We start from the raw sequence: 13473 nt of genomic DNA on the forward strand, positions 1-13473 counted from the left end.
CTGTGGAAGGAAGAGGCTTCTGTGCGTTGGAGTATTTGCAAAAATCAAGGCCTTGACTTACACTGTACATACTGTATCTAATGGCTTTGATCAGAAGAGCTGGGGTGAGCTCTATGACTAATGTTTCAGATGATCTGAGATCACTGGACGATTCATAAAATCTGTCTTGAAGCAGGCTCATATTGGTTACAGTGTGTCTACCTTCTGAGTGTGGAGAACTGCATCCAGATTTTTATTTGTGAATCCAAAATCTGTTCAGTGCTCGATTTGGAGAGTAAAATCCCAGCTCACTTAGCCCTAAATTTACACAGTGTGTTGCATATTTACAGTATATATGATGAACTCGTGGCCTCTTAAAGGATAAGTGCAACCAAAAATGAGAATTCAGTCATTATCTATTCACCCTCATGCTGATGGAACATCAGGTGAAGTTTCATGGTCCCCACAACATTTCTAAAGCTTCACAGCAAGACAGCTTTGTGGCATTCTCCTAAACAACTGAAGTAGATGGGGACTTCGAGAATGCAACTCTGTTGTTCACTGCTGTGAAACTTGCTGTCGTTTTTGGTTGCACTTATCCTTTAAATAGAGCTGTATGTAGCAGTTTGAAAATACTTTGAGAAAACATTTCAGCCTCTTCAGACATCATTACAGGCCTATTTACAGAGCTCTGTCGTAACACATAGTTGCTGTAATGGCAGTCATTTGCAAAGAGTTAGAAAAGTGACCAGACAGCGGGCGATCATTGGGCTGATTTGTGGTAAACGAATGAGCTAATGAGCTAATGAATCCTCTGAGGTTACCTGTTTGGCTTCCCCAAAAAACAATGTCCTTCTCTGCTTTTTTACTTTGGCTTTGTATGTGAACTTGACTGTGTTACAGTGTAAGACGAATCAGCGCTACTAACAAAGTTTCATGTTGTTTCTCAGTACTTAACCTTATGTTAACAGTGAGTCATTATGTCCTCTTGGGCTCGGACATTTAGCGAATTGATCTGATTTGTCCACACATATGAAACGTCCACTTGCATCTAGAGTGGACAGAATGCCTTGCAAGTTAGCGGTGAGGGGCTCCAATTAGCTGCGGGATAAAGGGAGCTGAACTTGAGCGATCTGCTACGGCCACGCTTCGAGTCGGCGCATTCGTTCATGCGTGCCGGCCCGCCAGCACATGTGCGACGAGTACATATGTTTGTGTGTTGTGTTTGTCGCTGTCGTTGCTTTCCGGGCTGTGTCTGTGTCAATTTATTTGTGTTTGTGCCTGCGTGCGTGTTTGTGTTTTGCACACTCATGCCTCATCAACATCGCGTCTGAGGCCCATCTGGTTTGCTTTGAAGAGGCTCGTGGAGCTGCAGCGGCCGGGGCTTAGAGGCAGGGCCGGGCCAGCGGCGGTTCCTCCCCACTTACACATTAATCCACGGTGCGAGGCCCTCTGCCAGTAACAGTATAGAACGACCCTCGTGGCTACTTCCCAAACCACCCAAGCTCATACCCCACTTTCTCTCTTCTATTGCCCTTGAAATGGGGCCTGCTCTAAATATTATCTCCCCCTGTGCTTTATCCCTCCGTTTATCCCTAAGTCGGCAGAGAGAAGAAAGGAGCCGTGGGGCTGAGTCACTTTTTCCCCTCTCTTCTCCTCTCTCCAAAACCACAGGCAGCGGCAGCGGCTTCCTGGAGATGAGCGCTTTTGTCTGTTGTGTGACCGCTGCGGCTTTAGGCAGATCCTCCTCTGATGAGGTAATGCACAGGCTAGATGAGGAGGCAGAGTGAGAATGGAAGAGGGAGGTGAAGGAGGAGGGCAGCCCTACGATGGATCTATATTTTAACCTTTGATTTATCCAGGGAGAGGGTCTTTAACTGGGATGCATGCTCCTTTTCAGCAACACTTGCTTCACATAGAGACTGCTGCTCATACTTGGACGCGGCGACCGGTGCCTGGAGGTCTTCTCCGCCGCAGTCGACAGCGGAGGAAGGAGAAATCATTATGTAAAGATTTTCCCAGGTGGTTGTGTTTTCCAAGATGAAATTTATACACTTTCTTGGGAATCATGGTGTCAGTCACTTTGAGTGTGAAATGTGAGATGATCTGACGGCGTGGAGTAGTAGTAGTGGATAGTGTTGGCAGGTGGGAAGAGGGGGCATCCCTGTTCATGGCATGTTGCTCCTGGTGATGAGTCAAGATGCCTGGAGAAGATTGTCGAACCCCCCGCAATCTCAAGACAAACGTTTATTTGTCAAATGACACGTTTTGTCATGGGAAATGATTTTTAAATGTTACTCTAGCACTTTTTGACATCGTGCACCAAGTGTGTCTCACACATTGTTTGCTGCCCCTGCGTTGGTTACACAGTTACACGGATACATGGTGATGAAATGCATACGTAGTGAGAGAAAGAAGGGAGATATTAGTGCCTTGTTCTTTGATTTTAGAGATCAGATTATCAAAATTATGACGAGACATCTTGAGCATGTCTTCAGCAGCATACCTGCAAACACTCCTGCAAACATTTTATCCAGATTGTGCTGTGCTCCTGATTGGTAAGCCCTGCCGCTCTGCTCCGTTTGCTGCTGAAAACGGATGAAACCATTCCCACCGGTTTTATTTTGTTGAGGTATAGACCTTGAAAAAGATGAAAAAAAAAAAAAAAGGACTGGCAGTGTTTCAGAAAAAAGCACATGCCACACACATACACGCACCCAGCCCAAGCGGAGGAGTTGGCAGGGTGGAGAGAACTGTAGTACACAGGGAATTGGCAGGACTGAGTTTGGAGGAGAACAGGGAAAATGTTGCAGTGAGGTGAAAGTAAATGTGTTCTTGAACTCTCTCTAACAGTGATGCTTTAATTTTCTGTTACGCTAGAAATAGTCTGTTACGACTATGTTGTCTTTCAAAAATGTATTTGTAATTGTAGCACAACTAGTTTAATTTTGCAACAATTTTCACGATTTGTGTAAACTGTTGTGAAATGTAGATAATTCAGTGGTTCTTCATACATTAAAAAAAAAAACAGGTGTAAAAAGTGTGAGATGAATTGAAGCAAAGTTCCTAATCAGTTTTCTCAACCGGCAACAAAAACGCTGGACAGAAACTCAGCGTGTGTGTGTCTGTGAGTGTGTATTCAGCTACGTTCACTCTGCATGTTTGAACTTCTGTCAATTTTCTCGTTTCTTGTTCGGTGACAACTGTGACATGGACTTCTGGCCTCCTGTTGAGGAATCCCGCCCGACTTGCTGACATTCAGGATAATTGCTTCCTGTTTTAACTGTCATGGGTCATGAGGGTCAGAGGTCAGGGTCAATCTCAGCTGTTGTGCTCTGGGCTACAAGTGTCGCCACACCTGGTCCTTAGATCACAGCAGTCCAGCATATTATTCTCTTCAAACAATTCGCTTCCTCAGCTTGTTACATTCTTCAACATGCCGTAGCTGGAAAAAAAAGTTGTTTTTCAGCTTTGCAGCCTGTCTCCTTCAACACTTCATTGAAAACAGAGGGTTTTTAAATGGCTCGTGTTTGAGTCGCTTCTGTGTGAGGCCTGGACACAAAGCACCACCTCAACAATGTCTCTGCTGCAATGCTAACACCTGTTTCTCAGAGACTTGTGGCAGCTTCCCATTTGTGAAGACTACTTAACTGACCCTGAATGCAACTCACTACCAAACACTAACAGCACTGCATCCTCATAATTACAGTATTCCCATTACAGTAAAAAACCTGCACCTCATTTTAAAGCCGCCATCAGCCAAAATGAACTGACCTTAATGGCTGCTGATTGCATTCCCACACTGGCCAACCCCCTCCTCCATTTTTAGTGATCTGATCGTTTAAGTACATGCTAGCATAATTGAGGTCTTCTCCTTGATTAGATTTGCACCAGCTTTTAACAAAGCCTGCTCGAACTTAATCCAATGAGCCCCATTGTAGGGAGAGCAGAGGGATAACATCGCTCCTGGTTAGCTTCAAAATCAACTGAGCCGTCAAGCAATTAGAGGCTCCGCTGATAAAGAAGCTGGACAACTAAAACTAATGACACAATGTTTCTCAAAGCACAAACGATAACAAGTGGACAATTGAGCAGTAATTCAGAGCATGAATTAACTTTTTATAGACTTAGAAATGACAATTATTTCCATGATGTTTAATTCAAGGCTTTGATTAACTAATAAATTCAAACAATAAGGCAGGAAGCAACAAGGACAATATTTTCTTTCAAAATGAAAATAAAAGCAGTGAGGCAAAGTGATTGGCATTGACTGGATTTTAATATTTATTTCTTCAGGTTTGTCAAGCGAGGGCCCGTTCTGACACATTGAAAGACTTCATGTCACTTTTCTACTAATGTCCTGCTCTAAAGCTTAATCTCCTCCTCTTCTGCCCGCTCAACAAACATACCTAAATTAGTCTGAATGACGCCAGTGGTGAGGCACGTCCATGTTGTGGAATCTACATCGTGCACTCAGCAGACCTGACCCACTGGGATGGGAGCGAGCCACCCAGCAGGGTGTGGAGGTATCGACTGTGGCTGTGTCCTCTGGTGACACCTGCCCGTCCGTAATTACAGTTAAAGACTAAAGGACTAACTGTCCTTCTGACCTGTGGCTGTGTGTCACACTCCCAATCCCCTAATCCTCTCCTTTGTTCTCTGTCACCGTCAATTAGTCATGTACCTGGAGTCAGCCAGAGGAAAGTGTGTGTGAGGATACGTGCCCGTGCTTGAGAGCTTTAATTACACTTACTGCTGCTTTTTCCTGTAAGTGTCAGAAGTTGGTTGCATGCATGTGATTTAGAGCTCAATAGAAATTTTACCGGCAACTAAGTAATTTTTAAAGAAAAAGTGCAGAGAAATACACACTTTTCATTTCATTAACAGTGATTATTTGCTGGTTTTCTCAGTCCTACATGACAGTAAATTGAATATTTTTGGATTTTTAGGGGGTTTTGGGAAGTTGGGATGCACTTTTTTCGCAACTTTGCAAAAAACAAATGCTTAACAGTTTACTTGGGAAAATAACTGGTGGACAAAATGATAAAAAAAAAAAAATGATAGGGGCAGCCTAAGTTTGTTTCGGAACGTGCAAATTGCACACAGTAATTTACAACGTTTTGCTTCATATAATTTTTTTTTCACTTTAATATTTAGGTTTTGTTAAAGGCTGTTACAGTTCATGTTGAGAAAGTTCTGACCAAAAGGTTAAAACAAGGAAATCATTGTGTAAGATTAGAAATCATTAAAATCCCTTAGTTCTTATAGCTCTTTTGAAAAACACACACCTGACACAGGTGATGTTTATCTTTATGTCACCTTCCAGGCATGTATGTGTTATTGGACTTGATCTACGACCAGATCAGTGTCGAGATTAAGAACAGGAAGCGTTTTGACTGAGCCAACACTGTTTTTCTCTCTACCTCTTCTTCCCCGTCTTCTCTGTGTCAGTAAACCCTCCTCTAGTCTTAACAATAGGATTTCACACTCTCTATAAATAGGCCTGAACAAGTCAGAGCTCACCTGTTCAAGTTGTAACTAATCCAGAACTATTTCCATAGTTCCCCTTGAGGTTTAGTGATCCGGCACCATGAGGTGCCAGAGGATGAACAGGCATGCTGGAGAGAAAGACATAAAGAGAGATAAATGATTTTGAATGCAGGCCCAGTTAATGAGTGGCTGTTTTGGACGTCAAAAGCTGTTGATTGCAGTTTCATGATGTTTTTGTTTTGCCTTACTAAAGTTAACTCTATCATTTAAATTTGGCAGAACTGGAATAGCAGGTCAGAAAATGGGCTATTTGCACACATGCACTGTAGTACAATAAGACAGTATTCCTTTTTGATATGAAAGCGTCAACAGCACCTTTATCTGGGTCGTGAGTTTACAGGCGATTGTTGACAGTAGCTGATACGTGGTGCGATAAATGCACTTTGATTTACAGGGGAAACAAAGCAGTATTATGTGAGCCAGGGACACTTAAGACTGGAGTAACTGTGATATGAACACATGCCAAAATTTATGTGCGCGTGTTGAAGAGGGCAAGCCGCTCCGGAGTATGTTTTGTCAAAGCCTTTATATGAGGCTCCAAAATGCTTGGCTCTATTTCAAATGCCGGATCGCCCACCGATAATAGAGACAGATTTTTAATGCAGTTGCCAGTTTGTTGTGATTGAAAGATGCATGTTCGGATATGCAGTCAGAAGTGCTGTGTACAAAAAAAAATAAAAAGAAAAAAGAAATACAAATGCAAATGATTTATCATCTGGATCGCTATTAATTTAACCTATGGAGTCTTAGTCAATTATTAATGTCTATTGGCATATGACCCTATATGCCATACAGTAAACAGCCTGTCTCATAACTATGTATGAGATCTTGTAGTTGGCTAATATACGACTGAAATGCCCAGAGACAAGCCCCGGGTCTTAATAAATCAGCCATATCTAATGAACCCCCTAATTGTGATTTACAGCCTGCAAGACCAGTGCTGCGATGGAGAGAGTAATGGCCAAATAGAAAGAGAGCGAGAGTCCAGCGGAGCAGCAGGCGAAAATGAAACGCAGCTTTATTAAAAAACTCTGCTCCCTTCCAGCAACTGTGAAATTCTCGCTTGAGTCTCATGAGAGATTTGTCAAGATACGATACTTAATGCGATAAAAATCACAACAGCTGGCCGAGTAACGGTTACACTCGCAGTCCGACAAGCAGCAGAAAGGAAAAAGAGGGGATATTTATACATTCACTTAAAGCACTAATCCACCCGCTCCAGTTGTCTGTTTTCAATTTGTCATTTGCGGTGATTGTGCTGTTTCAGTGGGCGCAGCACTGTGACGTGCGCTTGCTGATGTGTCACTTTGTTTGTGCCGTTTCGTTTTTTTTTTCTCTATCGCTATACAATTCTTCTCCTATTTATTCCAAACTTAACTGAAAACATGTGGCACATCGCTTCTGCGCCAGAATATTTTTCTCATTAAAGCCCTATCAACATGGGCCATTCAAAACAACAAATGTAAAAGCTTTTATGAACTGTCTTTGCATTTCACTCACTACTGTTTTAAAAGCTACCGTGTTGTTCAGATTGATTAAACTGAGCAGCAGAAAAGAAAATTATTGATATGAAAGTTTGCTGCCAGACTTTCCATGCTTGACGTCAGGCACGTTGGACTGAACAACCCCACCTGAGTTCTAAATATTTGCCCCGATTCAAGGGCTTTAATCCATGTGAACAACGGCTGCTGTGATTGGCTAGATTAACACCCTGCATGCTTTTAAAGCAAGGCCTTGTGCGCCATGAACAATGTATATTCGCTGTGGGCCGGAAAAGTACAATGGATACCTTGTAGTACCGCGCGGCGTTGGGAGGCTCTGACCTGCAGCACACACTCACACCTCTCTTCACTCAAGTGTGTGACTGTGTTTTACATACTCTGTCTTATGTTCATATTCCAGGGAAAGGTAGAGCATGACTTATTGACTTTCCTCACCCGCTGAAGTGGCCACAGAACTGCCTCTTCAACTTTTCAGCCCTGGACGTGTTAATTGTATATATAGGCCACTTGTCCGTAGTATCAGGTATATCTTATTGACTCGCACATAACTGTTTCAAATCACCCAGCCTCTTTCCCATAATACACATGTACAGCTAAACACAGTCACGCAGACTTTATAACGAGCGGCTTCAGCTCGAGCAGGGTACACACCGTGGAAAGGATTAGTGTGGATTGTGACAGCTCGACATACTGGGGGACACTGACATGCCTCCGACTGCCAAACAAGACAACTGCTCATGCAGAGGAGAAGAAATTTTCTTGCCGGTTCAGCATCACTCCTCCTCTGTCTCCTTTAAAATGCTCTCAAATCTACTGTGTAACTTAGTTCGTGTTTTACATCTTCAGGATCTATCAGACTTTCGCTTTGAGTTTTTACAGATGGAAGTTAAATGACGATTTATGATTTTACATTATGCATCATCACTATTTGTTGAAATTTGATCAAGATAAATTTCTCAAAAGAGCAGGAGAAATTCATCGTCATCTGGAGCCAATCCTAAACAAATTACTTTGTGGTACTCTGAGAGACACATGATAAACATTTGTACTGTAGGTTATTTGTCGTGAAATAGGGTAATTGATATACAATTATTGAACTTATGAATTTCATATCTCAGACTGTACTATAATGCAAACATTGTTGTATAATATTGGTTGAATTTAAGATTATTTGAGTGTTGCAGTCACCCAAACACCATCTGGAGCATCTGTGTCACATGAACGCCTGATATGTTAAAACATTTAATTACATTCCCACACACCTCCTTTCTTTCTCTTGACATGCCCTTATATGTGACACTGCCAAAATGTGTAGAAATTAAATCCTGTGTTTTTAGCACAGATGACTTGTTAGACCCATCTGTACACATTACACATTCAGGTCAGTCAATAATTAAATAAAAATATGTTGTTTTCCGACCGACTGAGAGTAGCATGCCTCTGAATAATGCAGCCATTTCATGCTAACAAAGCTGAGGAAATCCTCAAAGCTCTTTCGCAGATAGGGAACAAAGCTCATTGTCAGAGGATAGAGAGGCAACTGGGATTACAATGGGGGCATCCAGTGAAACGACTTGTCAGTCCTAATCTGGGATTAGTAGGCTTTCGCACCTCCTGGGCGCTCTAAAAGCCACCTGTTTGGATGCTCCTGCAGATGATGTTACACCCCAGAGCTCCTTGTTTGATTCTAATTCTTTTGTTTGCATCAAAGTTTTAAATGATTTTGTTTTTCCGATTTGCAAAAAACAATCGCAAATGCTCAGGTCTATTCATAAATAAAGTTTACATAATACAGCATAATTTAAATTTGTAAAACATTAAAGATGTATATACATTTGTTTTAATGGCTTTATGCAGTCTGATCCACTGATATTAAATCTCTGCACCAGTGCCACTTAACCATTGGTCTTCTTTAAAAATGCATAGACTTTTATTCTAATGAAGATGGTACATTTTCTGTGCTTTTGTTTTTCCTGTCTGCTGCCAAATCAACAACTGAAACTAATTAACATGTATCTTAATTGTTTCCCCTTGTGCCGTCACGTCCACTCAGCTCAGCATTTACTGCATTATAAATGTGTACCAGAGATAGACAAATGCAGTAAATTACATTGAAAAACAGTAAACATGAATGTCGGATGATTGTTCTCAGCCACGGTGACACCCTCGTGTCCTATAATGACTTATTAAAGCTCACTTTTTTCTGCTGCTAGCCTCAGGGCTAATGCAATCACTCTAAAAAATGTGTGAGGGCAGCTGTCGTATCGCCACAGGCTTCTATCATGACTTTGTACTTTTGATGTTGCCTTGAAATAGACATTGCCAATGATACTTTTGAAACTTAACCCTCTGGTAAATTAACCCACTCTGATTGCTTAATCTGCCTAATTTATTTGACGTAAAGCATAAATCCTTTGGCTGTTTTAAAAAAATATTGGACAGATATTGAGTGACAGTTAATGTATTTTTTTCTTGGGAAAAGGATGTCCAGCGTTGAATCTATATTCTTAAGATAATAGGCTATCCCTGTGTTTAGAGCTACTGTCACCTATATGGAAAGGTCAGACCACCACAAGGCTTAGAACTTGTGCAACAAGCTTATTTGTGCATCACAGTGGCATTATGTTTCTTACCCAAAGAGTTCAAAGGTAACTGATGGGATAATAAGGATCTTGGCCTTAAGTGAGAGGACATGTGGTAGTTCGCTGCTGCATCAGCTCCTGCTGGTAAACAACGTATTACCTCCTATAAGGTGTTTGTCTAATGGCAGGCTGCATAAGGTTTAAGCTGATACAGATTAGAGGTGAAAAGAGGACAGAAGAAATAGAGATAATGAAGATAGTGGAGTGAGTGTAGTAGAGATTTGAAAGAAGAAGGAGGATGTATTAAAATTGATGTTGACTGTTCACAGGCAGTTAGGTCATTGTTGAGAAAGAATGAAAGGCTCCTTCTCTGCTTTACATATCTTGCCTATGAGATATTTGATACCGAATACATTTGTGAGATGATAGTGGCTTCATATCCTCAAAGGGGCACTATGTAGTTTTGGAGGAGAAATTCAAACTTGATGATATTAATGAGGTAACTATACTCAGAAATATTATTTTTTTCCATAACTGAACAAACAAGCTATTATCAGAGGAAAGTAAGAAAAAATACATAGTGCACATTTAAGACTAAAAAGCTTTTGGGTTTGTTTGTGACATGCAGCTCAAAAGTTGCACTAATAAAGGACCAATTTGTTAGAAAAGTTGTTTTCGAGTTTTAGTCCCAACTCAACAAATACTGACACTTTCTGATTGTTGTGGGGTTGGCTGCCATTCTAGGGCGCAATATTCGATGGGTTGGGAATGAGACCCAGGGATCAACTTTCTTCTTAACTTGACCTTTAAGTGTCATCAATTGTATTTGTCTGATATGTTATTGAGGCGTCAGTCCTGCTGTCTCTGATCATTCACACCATACAGAAGAGCTGGTTCAAACTGCTCCTGGTTGGTTTAGATATTGTTACGTCCAGCAGATCAGCAGTAACTTGTGGGGTTCCTCAGGGTTCTAGTCTCGGTCCTCTTCTGTTCTTACAGGTTCTGTTTTATGTCCGTCTTCAACCTAGGGACTATACACTGTTGGATTTAGAATATATTGCAAACAACAGGCTAGAAGTCTTGGTGGTTTACAGAGATGTTGAAACACCGAGGACTCACCCCAGTTATAGACCTCACAAAAAAAAAATTACATGATGGCCAAGTGTTCATACCCAACAGCAAGTAACATACACGTAGTTGGGCTTTCATTGTTTGTTTCAGTGAAGTACTGTATTAAATCTGCCGTTTATAGGCAGAGTTTCTCTGTTTATATGCTACCTGGACAATGTGGTCTACTTTAAGGATTAACAGACAAAATATTCACACTGTGGGTCTTCTAACTACCGTGGGCGGGAGGTAGCAGACAAACAGTCCTTTTGAGCTACTGAGTGTTGACTTTGGTCTTCAATGGTTTCTTCAATGGTTTACTCTGTATCGTTGCCACGAAGTAGATAAATGTATATGTGTACTGTATTCGTGTTAGCTTGGGGTGTGTTCACATGCCAGGAAAAATAACAAGCACAAGGGAGGGTGTTGGTCAATAAGGCCACTTCTGGATTTCTCGGGGTCTGCGGTTTTGGTCCGGGTCCCTGAACACCGAGACACTGAGACCCGGCATAGCGGAGTGTGTTTACGTCCACTGTACAAACGACGCATTCATACTTTTTTGAGTGTTCCATCATTGGCTTTGATTGAGAATTTCCATCGGCCGACTTAATGTTTGCTCCAGGTGTCCATTTGATGAGAGACAAAATCCTTAAATCACAATGTTTGTTAATACTGAAAAACTGTGTAGACACTGGAGTGAATTTCTCTCCACATTTTCCTTCACGGAATAAATAGGGAACATGTTTTGGCAATTTTTATATTTGAAGAGATTTATTCGAAAACCAAATATTGAACCACCCATTTCTCACAAAATAATTACATGCACTAAGAGAGAACTTACTGAAAAATATTTTTGATGCTATTAGCTACGTCATAGCATTTTAAGGTCTCACACTACCTGTAACTGTGCAAAAAAAAAAAAAAGTTTTTCACCTAAAATGAACATCTGTTCAGAGATTTTCTGAACTAGGCCGATGGCAACATCACCAAACGGATGCAGGGAATGTCCGCCAGCCACTAATCATTGAGCTAATACTCATCTTATATGAGTGCCATCTTCCTGTGTGATGTCAATCAAACATCGTTGGCAGCACTGTGATATCTTTTTCTTCTGATCATTCAGTTCTTTTCTTTTTCTGGTCAGTGATGGTCACTGTAACGGTAACTTTATATGTTTAATATGTTTAGACTTAGAACTCTTTATTAATTGCAGTGGCTGCTCCTGGTTACTACAGTGATGCTCTGATTAGATTGCAGCTCGTCAGTGTATTATACTCATGCTCATACAATGACTTTTGTTTACCTGAGAATTTGGTCGTGACAACTGATTGATGTACAAGTTGCTCTGACCCGATCCTCGCTCGCAGCATCCGCCTTCTGCTCACCTCCCTTCATTGTTTCACTTGAGTCATGAAAAGGTCAGAGAATACCTGCAGTCGCCTGCCATAAGCACCCACAGCTTTAAAATAGAGCAGCTAGTTGTTTGCTTTGCTGGCTACAGAGGTGCCTCTTATAGAGAAATCCATGTTAATGGGCTGGAATTTCAGAAAACAAAACTGCTTTTCTTGCTATTAAGGCAGTGACGAAATGGGCTGGTTTGGGTCTTAATGGCGTTGCTATTGAACATTTCTATTTTGAGCAAAAAAGCCAGGACAAGGGAATCTCTGGGAGAAAACAGGGCAGAGTGTGTGTGTTCACATTCCACATGTCTGACCTATGACAGTGCCCTCTGTTTGCAGCGCTCTGCGATGATCTAATGAGAGTCCAGACAGACCCAAGATTTAGGAGCAGGGAGAGCCGTTCTCATACAAGGCCAATTCTCTTCAAGATGATTTTTTTTCATTTATTTATCCAGGGAAAGTAACTGAGCACACATGTTCTTTTTACCAACGCCCTGCTACTCATTCACACCTGGGAGTTGCCCGATACAACCGCAGACCTTAACTGATGACCACCAAACAACTTCATTTCAGCAATTAGGTTTGAAAAAAGTTGCCATTAAGTAGGAGGCAGGGGGTTGAATGATCGACACTGGTGTAGGATCCAGCCTGTTTTCTTTAGCTCAACCCAGTCAAGGGACCAAAAGCTAAGATGTCTCGGCCTCTGGTGCTTTGTTTTTGATCATTCTTGGTCTCTTGTGACCTCCTCAAATGTGCACTGCTGAAGTACACTTTTAAAGAATAATTCCAGTTACAACTTGGATCTTATTTTTGAAGGTTTTGGCATCATACCAATTGATAGCTTTGTACTCAAAACGTAAAAGCTGAGCAGTGATTTAATCTAACTCATTTACATTTACTCAAGTACTATACTTTTTAGTTGTAGTAGTTACAATTACTACTTGTATTATTTCCATTTCTTTTTGCTACTGTATACTGCTAGTCCACTACATTTTGTTGGCAAATTGTACTTTTTATTCCACAACATTTATTTGATGACTCATTTGGAGAATGCAAGCTCTATGTATGTATATTACAATTTACTTTTACTTGTACCTTTGATACCTTATAAGTACAATTCTCTGCCCAAGTTTACTCTTGATAATTAAGTACTTTTAATATCAGTTACATTAATAGTACTTTTACTTAAGTACTATTTATATGCGTGACTTTCACAAGTATGACTCTTTGGACACTTTGACATTGGATACTGACACAATGGCAGCATTGCTTAAATAATGCCTGTCCATTGTAAACCTTACCTTACTGGTTCATATTCACATGCTTTATTGCCATAGATAGCTCAAACAGTTT

The 13473-nt window shown here is 41.1% G+C and overlaps 1 protein-coding gene across 7 annotated transcripts in view; it reads left to right on the top strand.

Annotated features, from left to right (window-relative positions):
- Positions 1-13473, top strand: part of LOC119024565 (transcription factor SOX-6-like) — a 113081-nt gene that overhangs the window by 21451 nt on the left and 78157 nt on the right. The window contains exon 1 of one of the 7 annotated variants that reach the window (XM_037107475.1): positions 1717-1736. The exons of the other annotated variants lie outside the window; for them this stretch is intronic. Coding sequence (XP_036963370.1) covers positions 1732-1736 — 5 coding nt within the window. The 5' untranslated portion in view covers positions 1717-1731. Of the gene's footprint in view, positions 1-1716; positions 1737-13473 lie in introns of those variants that run through there. 7 annotated transcript variants of the gene reach the window in all.

The sequence above is a fragment of the Acanthopagrus latus genome, chromosome 8 (assembly GCF_904848185.1).
Source record: "Acanthopagrus latus isolate v.2019 chromosome 8, fAcaLat1.1, whole genome shotgun sequence".
NCBI lineage: Eukaryota > Metazoa > Chordata > Actinopteri > Spariformes > Sparidae > Acanthopagrus > Acanthopagrus latus.